A 13,226-nucleotide genomic window follows, 5' to 3' on the forward strand; every position below is an offset into this window, starting at 1 on the left:
TAAATGGCTTTTCCTTATCCTCATCTTCCTCTGTGTCTCCATAATATATATAGCCTCTTGCTCTGACCAGTTTCTTCATTTTGATATTCTCAGTTTCTAGCAACATCTTCCACTCCTGATCCTCTTCCTATTTCTTTGATTGTTATTTTCCACTTTTCTTCTTTATCTCTTTTTATTCAGCTAAATGCTATTACCAAAAATCCAATCCATGGTTCTCTTTCTCCCCTTTATCTACAATTTCTCCCTTGGAAGTCTCAACCAATCCCATTGCTTCAACTACTGTTTTCATGTAGAGTCCCAAAACCTGCTAGAAATTTCACATTCTGCTAAGACTTCAAATTCAGCATGGCAAAACCAACTGCTTGTGGAAAAGCTGGGTTTTAATCCTAGTGTTGCCACATAATAATAACATAAACTTGAGCAGGTCATAACTATGAACTTCGGTTTTCTCATCCATAAGGAAGGAATGAAAAATTTAAAAACCTGTTCTATCTGACTTAAAGAATGGTTGGAAAGATGAAAATGTACCTAGATACTCTGTAAAAGATCACAGAGTGAGTTCTGAGTTAATAGGAAAGGTTTTCTGGTCCAAAAGGCTCAGAATTTTGGTATTATCTTTAACTCTTCCATTTCACAGTCCTCCCATGCTCGATGAGTTAACAAGCATGTCCCCTCAATCCTTCCTTTGAAATATTTCCAATGCACATCCCTTCTTTTTCTATTTTCTCTGCCACAACACTAGTTCAGACTTGTGTTACTCATGCTTAGATTATTACAACAGCCTTGCTTCCTAACTGGTCTCTCTATATTTAATTTCTTTTTCCTCTGTGATATATCTTGCATTCTGCCTGAAAAACCTCCCTGTAGGATGATAATTTCATATCACCAATAAAATGAAGTCTAAATTCCTTGGGAAGGATTGATCCCAAACTATTTAACCAACTTTATTGACTACTGCACACCTCATCCAAGCATCTTAACTTCTGCAACGACAAACTATTTGTCATTCTTTTAACACCTTACAGTTATGGTTGTTCCTGTGTCTTTGCTCACATCATTCCCACTATTTGGAACAGCCTGTCCTTTTCTCTACCTATTTCAAGGAATGCCCAGATCAAATATTTTTCCATCAAGAGTTTCTAAATCCCACAGTAATAGTTTTCTCCTTTGTGTTTCTGCAGTATTTTTATTTTTCTAACTTAACTACAGAATTTATAGATTGTATACACTGTGTTTGGATTTATTATCAGTCACATCATCTATACAAAATAAGGATAGGGAACATAATCAGTAGAATGTGGTCCCAGTTCCCAGTCCTCAAAAATCTTGTGAGAAATAAAGAAATGCAACATGCATCAAGGTATAGTATAGTAAGTATTTTAAGAAATGCTTGAACAAGCTGAGAACAGTGACAAATAAGAAACAATTCATTTCAACTGGGTTGGGGTAGTTGAGAAGGCTTTATAGAGGAGAAGGGGAGATGGCATTTGCTACGCCTAGATAATAAAGTCTTTGAGGCTAACAAAATGCCTTCTTTATCCTCAGAAGCTAGTAGTACAATGTTCTGCATATAGTATGTGCTTGCTGAAGTTAACTGACTCAGATGAATTTGAGATGGAGAACTACGTTGATTCATAAAACAAAGGCAGTCAATGAGTGGTAAAAACCAGTATGATACAAATTTCCTAACTGAAAGCCTTTATCAGGAAGGTTAGTCTATACAGTAAAGTGATGAGAAAATTAACACAAGCACAAAGAGCTAGAAGGTTTAAAACTAGAATAGTTTATATTCTATTAAAAATCTTTCCTATAAAGCCTGTTAAATTATCTCAACAAAGTAATTTTAATAGGCTTATTTTCTATTACTAGATTTTAGAGTACTTAAAATACTGATGGAATTATTTAGAATTGGTAGAAATAAAAGTGAAGTGGGTATTAACCTATGTACTATTATACTTCTCATTCAAAAGATAAAAGTCACACTAAAAATGTTTAAGAGCAATATGGAATAATGGATAACAACACAGACTCTAGAGCCAAACTGCCTAGGTTTGAATCTGGGCTCTACCACTTAATAGCTAGTTTGAATTTTGGCAAGATACTTAACCTCTCTGAGCCTCAGTCTCCTCACCTGTAAAATGGTGCTAGTAATAGTACCTATATCTCATTAGGGGAATTAGTAATAAATAAGTTATAACACAGAAGAGCTTAGAACAGTGCCTGACATACAGTACTAGAACAAGAATGTTATCTATCATCGTTATAATTAATATCAGTAATAGCAATCAGATAATAGGTATGCTTTGGCTTTAAATGTATCATAAAGTAGAGATTACATTGCACTAGCCAACATGACCTAGGGAGAAGAAATATTTAATTTATTAAATTTATTCCCCAAAGCTATTGAGCCAACAATGACTAAATGTTCAGGCCTCGTCCTAGGCTACAGGATGAAAATAAGCCAGTGACAGAGAAACCGTGACTTGTGATAGAATAAACTGAAAGAAAGGAACCAATGAAAATCTAGACCTACTCTGATGAATGAAAGTTGGGAGCTCGGAACTTAAACTTAACAAAGGTTTTCAGAGCTGCTGCAGAAGGGGATACTTCCATCCTATCTGGATGATACCCTGAGACCCAACCCTCTTCCTCCAGCTCCTCCTAGGATAACAAAGATGAGACGCACGATGCCCAGCCTAAGTGCCAAAGGGAACTATCAACATCATATTTACTCTAAGCCGCATGTATCCTGAATGGAAAAATGCCCAGCCTGTAAACATATCTTATCCTAGAACTGTTAGGGAACCACTGACAGAAATCATCTGCCCTGGCCAGGCAGGGTCATAACTGCTTGAATGAATTATCTCACAGCAGGAGGTCCCGATAAGGAAAACAGAACTGACAAGCTACCACCAGCCGGAAGAGGGGCCAAAATGAGGGAGGAGATGCCAGCCCATAATATGTCCTGCCAACCTCCCAGAAATCCTCACACTGGAAACCATCTTGACTGAGAGATGTATGCGCTGCCAGGAATTGGACCAAATATGGGCACAAGCAAGACGATTAGCCAGAGACAACCTGGAAAGCTAACCCCATTACCATAAAACCTGAGACTGAAAGCCACATGGCAGAGCAGTTCTCCTGGGTTCCTTATACCCGGCTGTTTTCCGCCCAGGCACCCCTTCCTAGTAAAGTCTTTTGCTTTGTCAGTACAGGTGTCTCCTTGGACAATTCAATTCCGAGTGTTAGACAAGAGTCCACTCTTGGGCCCTGGAAGGGGTCCCCCTTACAGTAACATAACCATAAATAAGCCTCTTTTTTTTCCCCTAAGTGCTTGTTGTATGAATTAATTTCCTCAAAATACATGGAAGGGTTTCAAGAAAATTATAATAGCTTGTCTACAAATTAATAAGGCTACAATGGAACTGTACAATAGTCATAGCGAAAGCAAAGAAGTTAGACAAGAACTTTGAGGTCGCTGTGGAAATTTAAGCAACAGAGAAATAGGGGGCAACAGATTGGTAGAAAAGTAACAAGGGAGGTCAGCGGACAAAGGAGGATATTATCTTCCAGCTAGATTAAGAGTATAAAGGTTTCTAAAATGCCAGACTTTTCCTTGAGGCATTAAACCCATTCACTGCAGAGTAAGCAGGTTTTTATTACCCCAAATCTTGAAGCTTCTAATTGGATTTTAATTATTTCTGCCCTCTGAAAAAAGACTTCTTTTAGTCTGCAGAACATTGGTAGTATCAATTCAAATCTTATAAATGGGTTAATATTTACACTAGATTTTTTTCCTATTTTATTTTTTTCTGTCCCATAACTTTTCAGGGCTAATGCTTGAGTTATGCTAATTCATCTCCCTGCCTGGACCTTCTCAACCAAGGATTAACTGCCTAATAGAAACAATTAGAGCTCTTTTCCTGCTCATTAAACAAAGGGTACCAATATGAAACCAACCTCTTAGGAGACCACGTACGTACATAAAGAAAAAAAAAAACTAGAATGACAGATAAGCAAATATAATGTTGATGACTGTTGATACTATTATGAGTACATGAGGGTTTCAACGTATTAGTCTGAGAAGAAAAATAGTGCCTGTCATGTCAGTAAACAAAGGATGTCACAGCCATCAGTCACAGCAGCCACTGCCAATGGTGAGCCCTGAGGGAACTCGGGATGGAAACAAGGAATGCCCCCCAACTAGCAGTCATTAGACTGCAGCCACCCCAACAGTGCAGATTTAAGGAAACTCAGGATGAGAAAACACAGGACACTGGTCCCAGATAGCTGAAGTGCCTATCAAAGGAATGATTTCAGTGAGCCCAGACTCTTACACCTCCCTATACATAGAAAAGCAGTAAATTCCTTAACTTGAGATATCTGGTTTTCTTTAACTAACAATAATCTTTTGACATTCCGACTACCTGCCCTTTGTTGCAAATACTCCTATATATTCTGGTTCCCCCTCACCTCCTCGGAGCAGTTTCTCAGGGTTATTTGAGATGCTGTCTCCAGGCTTGAAGTCCTAAGAATGTCCGCCGAAAAAACTTTTAGGTCATGTACTTTTTTTCAGTCGACGCGTCTACTTTTGTTTATATTTGGTAACTTTCATTAATAAAATATTGTTTCAAAACTGAAAACATATAGTGGCAAAAACATCAGCATAATTATCTTTTTTTAAAAAGCCATTTAATAATCACTTTCATGTATCTTATTATAATGAGAAGGGAAAGTAACCCAATTACTAAAATCATTTATTCTACTTATCTCATCACCCTCAGAAGAGCAAATTCACCAAATAAGCAGATGCAATGACGCATTTGCAACAACAAAGAGTAAGTATATTAGATAAAGAAGAGCTTTGTTGAGAGAAAGGCTGTTTATACTTAAAGTCATGTTAAGCATCTCAGCTGTGAGGGACAGATGCGTTTATATGTGCAGCTGCAATTCATAAACATGTATGAGCCTCAAAAGTCCCAAGGCCACTGAAAATTTCAGTTTTACACATATTTATAGTTACTTCTCAGGCATACAGGAATATGTTCTATATGAGAAGTGGAAATAGTTAACAGGAACTTTATGTAAACTGTTTTCAGTTCTTATTAATTTTAAAAATCATGTGACAAATACACCATACTTTATAAATATTACTGTGTTTCTTAACATTATCCATGAAGAGAATTTACTCAAATTGTTTATTTCTATGCTATATATTTCCTATAACTATGACTAAGAACGTTTCATAAAAGTACAATAAAGGATCCATCTACACAAAAAAATGCTTTAAATAAAATAAGGTATTTTAAATACCAATCTGGGCTTGAAGCATACACACTGTAAAGCAGAATCACAATTCCGGATTTTTTTTCCTAATGAGACCGGCAGATGTGCATAACTACAAGGGACGAACACCGGCAGTGTTATTTAAGCATTGGGGTAACACCACCCGAGTTCTCAGCTGCTGATCAAAAGTCAATCTTACTCTACCGCAGGCATTCAAGACAGCAGATTACTTGGAGAATGTCCTTACTGGAAAGAATAAACTTTATTTAGTGATCCCTTACCTGAAGTCTGAATAAAAATGATACATACTTTCCTACATGATTTACATCAGACTGGCTATATATATGTGAAACAATTAGCATGCCTCCACTTTTAGTTTTTACATTTATAGGGAAAAAAATGCTAGCCGCATAATCTAGTTAGACGGAAACAACCTTCTAACTAGAAGAAAGCAAAATAACCTTCCACATTTTTAGGGGTGTTTTCCTCTCTATACATTCCCTGCTCCACCAGTGCCTGCTTTACCTACACCCTACTCACATGACTGACCTTCCTACATCCCTGCCCCAGGCCCCAGTTAGTGACTGTTCTTAACAACCTGAGGTTAATTCCCCTTAAAATTGGCAATCTCCCATCTCCCCTTGCCCTTGGAGTGAAGACTGTCCTGCCCTGTCCCACCCGCCATCTGCTGCAGATGGTGGGGTGTTGCTCCAGGACCTTGCTTCAGACGCTCCCCCTATCCACTGAACCACTGATGTCTCTGTCACTGACTCCGGGCTCTTTCTTAGGTCTTAAAGCTGGGCAAATACAGGCCTTGCAGGCCTGCAGGGTGCAGCCCAACGCTGACAACACACCAGACCCACAGTAATCTATTATCTCATTCTACAATATCTTTAATACTATCTTTTGTGAACAAAGTAAAGTGCTTAGCAATACAATTATCCTAGAAATGGAAAATTATAATCAAATGACTTGCAGGTCACATAGTTAATTATCAGTAAAGCTTGGGCAAGAATCCATATATTCAGATCCCCAGCTTAGTGCTCTTGATAGGGACAGATTAAAGGGACAAAGTAGGTGATTAAATAGTTAATCCCACTAGGGGACTGTAAGTAAAGACAAAGTATGGGAGACCCTGTAAGTTAATGATCACTCAAGAAAGCAGGTTTGCTTCACCACAAAACCAAGCAGGCTTGCTTAGCAGCAAAATCATGTAACAGAAGCATGAGACATGCCCCAAACAATAAAATAATGGTGGATTGAGACCCACATCCTGTCCAGTGAGGTTAGTAATTTAATGATTTCTAGGACATGCTTCTCTGCATACACTGAAAATAAAAATATAAGGAAAAGGTGACATTATACTGAAAGCTGAGATGATTTACCATATTTTAGTATATGTTACCACCTTTTTGCTCATTTCCATTACACCATGACAGCCCCAGTTTGACCATGTAGGGACAAGAAAAACCCCCCACCCGACATGGAGGAGGAACCAATGTTGGAAGCATGATGTCTACTCAAGAATGAGGAAGAAGGTGGTCTTCTCCCCCTCCCCACTTTTCCTTTGATTATAAAACTGTAGCCCACTAAGTTCTCAGGGCAGCACCCTCCTGCCTGCCTGCTTGTAAACCTATAAGCATCCTATTCTAATAAATCATTTCTTATCTATCACTTTGCCTCTTGCTGAATTCTTTCCGATCTGAGACATAAAGGACCAGAGCTCCTTGGAGGCCCCCCACCCCGAGATGCATTTCTGCAGTTTCACTCTAACCGTTCAGAGGCATTACAAATTTAAGGCTAGTGCTGCTACAAATTATGGATCATCATGGATGATGATCTTTGAAATAAAAATAATAGCTACCTTTTTCAGACACCATGCTAGTAGGCACTTTATATATATTATCTTGAATCCTCACAATAGCTCTGTGAAATATACAATTCTTATTTAAAGATTAGGAAAATAAGACTTAGAAAGAATAAGTGATTTACCCAGTCACTTAGCCAGAAAATGTTGAAACCAGCATTCAAATACAAATCTATCAAAATTTCCAAAAGAGAGATCCTTCCTCATATATTATGCAAATAGAGATCATTATACTACATAGAGTGGTAAGAGAGTTGCGCAATAACATTAAAACATTATTACCTACATACAGCTCACATCTATAATTAAATGGCAACAGATATCTTTTTTACTTTTTCTTCTCTCTCTCTCTCTCACTCTCTCTCTCTCTCTCTTTTTTTTTTATTTTCTGCCTAGGGGATGTTAGTGGATGGCTGAAATCAAGAAAAACAGGTTGCTTGGAGGACAGATAATGAGAGATGATTCAGATTCCTTTTCTGTAATCGTAATTCAAAAGAAAATTTTTTAACTGTTAACATTTTTTGAAGTCTACCATGTGCCAAAGCTATGCTAGGTACCTCATGGAAAACTCCTTATCATGAGATGCTAAGGGACTTCCACTTAAAAAATTAAAATCCTTGCTGGCTTTAATAATGAACTTTTTATTGGTAGTCTTCCTGTCCTTCATTTTATTCCTCATTACTTCACACTATTACAAGCTAATCTTTACTTTAAGAAGCAAAACAAAAACTCTGATCCTTGGAAAGCTATTAAAGAAAAGCTGTCATGATAATAACCATATAAGTAGAATATAAGTATCTTAGCCCAGGTGTCTGACAAACATGTAGAACCTATTGTATAATTCATACAATACTTGCCTCTGGAGTTCCTAGTGCTTTCACAGCATTCAGATCAGATCCTGAGGAGAAAGTATTTTTTGCTCCGTGGACAATAAGACCTTTCCCCTCTGTCCAATTTTCCAACTCAATCACTTTTTCCAGAAGTTGTAGCATCATTACACCTGCCAGAGGGGGGGGGAATCAAAAACACATAAAATATTGGACAAATAGAAATAATTTAGAAACTGTAAGGTGTCAAACAAGACTCTTAGGTCACAAATTTTACAAATATTTACTGAATGTCTATCAAATGCCTATCATGTTGGTACTAAGGAGTATATACAAAAGAGGCAAGCATGACAATCTCTGCTTTAAAAGTTTACAATTTGACAGTGACCTCTTTCTCTCTCTCTCTCTCCCTTAATTAAGAAGTCACATAAATATGTGGTTAGGTAGAAAAAATAAGGCTGGCCCTAAGTATGAGAAATCTGTACCAGTAGTTAAAATAATCTTTTTGACTTTGTAAAATAAACATAAGAGTTGAAACAGACCTTAAAGAGTATCTGGTTCGCTGATTTTCAAACAAGGGCCTTGAGAGTTGTGTGGTGTGGGGCTCATTCATCATCTCACAACCCAACCCAACCCAACCACCATCATCCAAATCAAAGCAGTTCTCCTTGTATTAGTTTTAAATATTAGGCATCAAATTAATACTTGTTTCCGTTTGAATAAAAAGTTTTACTAATATAAATTATAAATTGTAGCTATTCAGTAGTAAGTTAAAACAAGTATTTACCTAGTCTAAATCTCTAGAGCAGTCTTACCTTTCTAATTTTATTTTTCCTAGGCTAATATAAAAATTGGCTTTTATTCTCTGAACCAGTTGAAGGTATGCAGCTGCACTGTCCAGTAAAGTAGCCACCACCCACATGTAGTCATTGAGCACTTGAAACATGGCTAGCCTAAACTGAGATGTGCAGTAGTGTGAACAGCTTTTGGCAGGAAAGGCCTCTTTGCAGGAAAGAGCTCTCTACAGGAGGCCTTTTTGTCTTGTCACTAACCTTAAGCCAGGCACCCCCATCCTCTACTCATCTCTGGCCCTAGCACAACTTTCAGATCTTTTGATCACACAATACGTTGCCTAACCTGTTGGCTCTTTCCGTAGATCAAAGAAGTAGAAATGAAGAATAAGTAATTAAGAGATGACCAGATCTCTTCCCTAGCTTCCCCTTCAGAAATCTCGAGAACAAATCTGTGTGAACAAGACAGCATCTAATGAAAAATCACAAGAAGTCAACAAGCCTGCACACACTGGGGGATGGTGACGATTCTGACCCCTTATCTCAACGACTGAGATTACTTCCCCTTTTCCCTTTAAGACTTTCATGGCTGAGCAGAATCCTCAGAGGTGGTTTTTGGGAGACATTGAGTCCAACATCTCCCCAGATTGCCAGCATTCTGATTAAAAGCTACTTTCCTTTCTACCAACATTTGTCTCTTGAGTATTGATTTTTGAGTGGCAAGCAACCAGACCTGATTTGGTAATGGTAGTGTAAAATACATACCAGATTTCAGAGAATTGGTATGAAAAAAAAAAAGAGGAAAATACCTCATTAATAATTTTTGTAACAGTCATTTGTTGAAATATTTTGAGTACACTGGGTTAAATAAAATATGTTATTAAAACTAATTTTACCTTTCTTTTTCCTTTTTAGAAATATGGCTACTAGAAAATTTTAAATTATATATGTAGCTGACACTTGTGTCCTGCATTATACTTCTATTGGTTAACATTAACAGAGATATCTCTGAATTCTGCTGAATGTAAAGAAAAGTCATCTTGTGTTTAAAGACCCACCACTGATAATTTACAAAGTTTAGGGCTTCCCTGGTGGCGCAGTGGTTGAGAGTCCGCCTGCCGATGCAGGGGACACGGGTTCGTGCCCCAGTCTGGGAAGATTCCACATGCCACGGAGCGGCTGGGCCCATGACCCATGGCCGCTGAGCCTGCACGTCCGGAGCCTGTGCTCCGCAACGGGAGAGGCCACAACAGTGAGAGGCCCGCGTACGGAAAAACAAACAAACAAACAAACAAAAAACCAAAGTTTACAGCCTACTGAATTATGTGTATAAGTATGATTATATATAGACACAAGAAACTTTACTGGGATATTTCTGAACCCAATATTTCAAATGCTACTATAAAATATAATTCACTCCCCCCACAATAAGTATATAGCTAACAAATAGAGATTGCCAAAATCACCTGGAAACACGAGTGCTGGGTAGTCAGGAAGGTAACTCATGAGCTCTCGTATAACATCATGGTAGAATAATTCAAATTTGAGCTTTGGCAAAAAAATTACAAATTATCACAGGTCCTGGACTTTGAGGTCTCTTAAATATAAAATTCTTATATGCCAAGAGTGCTGCCTAGTAAATAGAAGGTATTTACCTGTATCTCAGAGTTAGAAAAGGGGCAACAAGTAGGCAAGTGCAGTGTTTTCAGTGATTATTGGAACTACATGGTTAAAATGACAGTCTTATTTCGGTTCATAGAAAAAAAAATTAAGCTAAATATTTTTTTTTTTCATTTTAGGCTTTTCTCTTTAGGTTTTAAACTCTTTGAAACATCCTTCCCTTTGTCTCCCAGTGACATTAGCTGAACACAAACAAATGAAGTTATTAAGCAGTTAAAATTTCAATGGAGGGCTCCCCTGGTGGCGCAGTGGTTAGGAGTCCACCTGCCGATGCAGGGGACACGAGTTCGAGCCCTGGTCCGGGGGGATCCCACATGCCGCGGAACAACTAAGCCCGTGCGCCATAGCTGCTGGGCCTGTGCTCTGGAGCCCGTGAGCCACAACTACTGAAGCACATACACCTAGAGCCTGAGCTCCGCAACCAGAGAAGCCACAATGAGAGGCCCACACATGGTAACAAGGAGTGGCCCCCCGCTCGCCGCAACGAGAGAGCCACACGCAGCAACAAAGACCCAATGCAGCCAAAAATAAATAATAAAATAAATGAATAAATTTATAAAAAAAAATTTCAATGGAAAAAATAATCAAGATTAATTTCATGGTTTCATTTTTACCAACATCCATATTCACGGATTTTTAAAAAACATTAAAATATTCACAATTAGTAAAAGTGTTCCTGGTTCAGGTGATAGTTTTGTTTTGTTTTCTCATGTTCTACAAAGAGTACTATGACTTTCAAGAATTCTGTCAACAGATTTAAGGATAAAAGCATGGGATAGCAGGTTAGATTTAGTGTCATTTTTTAACTAACAAAAGAAAGCTCTCTATACCTGAGAAGGCATTCATTTTACTTGGATTGTTCAGAGTAAGAATGCCAATGCCACTGTCTTCCTTCCGAAGGTCAATGGATCCACCAGGAAACTGCTCAAGTTTTCTTTTCACTTCTTCCTCATGGAAGCCATGAGAGGTATTATAAAGTGACAATCCTATTTGTTGTAGCAACTTTGTCTTCATAGGGATAGGTGATGTCTTCAAAACACAACTTGCCATTTCTGGAAAATAGAGATAAGTATGCAGTAGTCTGGATAAACAGACACGTTTAGAATATTATACATTAATAGGCTTTAGTGAGAGACCTTTCTGTTTATTGGGAGGACTTTCCTGCTTCTCAAAACACTCTCTGAGAAGTGTATAGGATTGCTTCCCCTCCCCCCCGCTTCTCAAACCAAAGGATACAAGTTACATTATTTCAGTATATCATCAGGAGATGATGATGTAGTTATAGGGCATTTACTGAGATCCAACACACTAGGAGGACTTAGAAAAATGTTGCTGTTCTGTAGTTAGCACCATCTCCTGCCTTCAGGGAGTCTTCCTCATGACAGCAGTTCTTCTTCCTCTAACTCTAAATCTAAGAATAAATTCAGTCCAGAAGTCCCCTTGGAAACAATCTCTATGCAGAAACGCTACAGAGCAGTTCCAGTCTCTAACAGAAAATTTATTTTTAGTATTATCCTTACCTTATGTAATGCTTTATAGAAAAAGCTGGAAGGGGTCCTGAGGAAAGTGGGCAAAGAAATAGGAATGTATGTGTGTGGTTTCTGTGTTCCCCAAAATTCTGTCACTCTTCTCACTTTATATATCTCATCTCTGGGTAATCTCCTATCTGTCCAAATGCTTTTTTGCCCTATGTAAGTACTTTTGTTCACATAAAAAATACATTCAGAAAATTATACAAATCATAAGTTACAGTTCAATGAATTTTCACAAGGTAAATACATTCAAGTAAATAGCACTCAGATCAAGAAACAGAACATGATTCCAAATAAAAATCACAACTATCTTGACTTCTAATACCCAAGATTAGCTTGCCTGCTACTGAACTTTATATAAATTGAAAAATATAGTAAATATTCTTTTGTGTCTGGTTTCAACTATGTTTGTGACACCCATTACTATTATTATGTGTAATTAGATTCTAAATAGTCCATTCTTTTCATTGTTGTATTTTATTATATGAATATACCACAATTCATCTATTCTAATGTAAACAGTCATCTGGGTTGTTTCTGGTTTTTGGCATTACAAGTAGAGCTGCTGTGAACATTTTAGTATCTGTCTTTTGGGTCAACAAGTATGCATTTCTGCTGGCTATATCTAGAAATGGAATTAGTGGGCCAGGCAGCAGCTGGCTAAAACTGCTTGTTAAACACTGAAGAATTTTGCAAGTTTCTTTTTAAATCATGGGTAGCTTGAAATTAACCATGGTGAGAGTATTAGCAAACTCTACATATCAATCTCTCCCCCCCACCCTCCCCCCACACACAGCCATTTTCTGGGTACACCACTGGTCATAATGATCACATCTGTTTATTTATTTCACTTTAAAAGATGCTGCCTAAGAGTTTTCACATCCACAGCTAGTGAACGTTCCAGTTGTTCGACAACCTTGTTATCACTTGCCAATGTCTTTTTTTCCCTTTCTTTCCATTTTAGGCATTCTAGAGTGGTATATCATTGTGGTATCACTTTGCATTTCTATGATGTCTAATGAAGTCAAGCTCCATTTTCATATGCTTATTTGTTATTTGCATATCATCTTTTGTAAAGTGCCTCTTCAAGTTTTCTTGCTCATTTTTTTGCCTTTTTAGTACTAATTTGTCGCAATTCTTTTATTCATTTGCCTACAGTTTTTATTAAAACTCATAAGACAACAAATTCTACATTTCCATCTCTAGTTGAGACCTTATGCCCGAGTACTCCTAAATCAAACAA

At 37.7% G+C, this 13,226-nt stretch overlaps 1 protein-coding gene across 1 annotated transcript in view; it reads right to left on the reverse strand.

The window, feature by feature from the left end:
* Positions 1 to 11,501, reverse strand: part of ECHDC1 (ethylmalonyl-CoA decarboxylase 1) — a gene marked incomplete at its 5' end in the record, with an annotated part of 28,139 nt that extends 16,638 nt beyond the window's left edge. Inside the window, 2 exons of the mRNA XM_079716476.1 lie at positions 8,011 to 8,153; positions 11,282 to 11,501. Coding sequence (XP_079572602.1) covers positions 8,011 to 8,153; positions 11,282 to 11,501 — 363 coding nt within the window. The remainder of the gene's footprint in view (positions 1 to 8,010; positions 8,154 to 11,281) is intronic.
* Positions 11,502 to 13,226: the final 1,725 nt, after the last annotated feature.

This window comes from Hyperoodon ampullatus (assembly GCF_949752795.1).
Source record: "Hyperoodon ampullatus genome assembly, chromosome: 12".
Taxonomy (NCBI): domain Eukaryota; kingdom Metazoa; phylum Chordata; class Mammalia; order Artiodactyla; family Ziphiidae; genus Hyperoodon; species Hyperoodon ampullatus.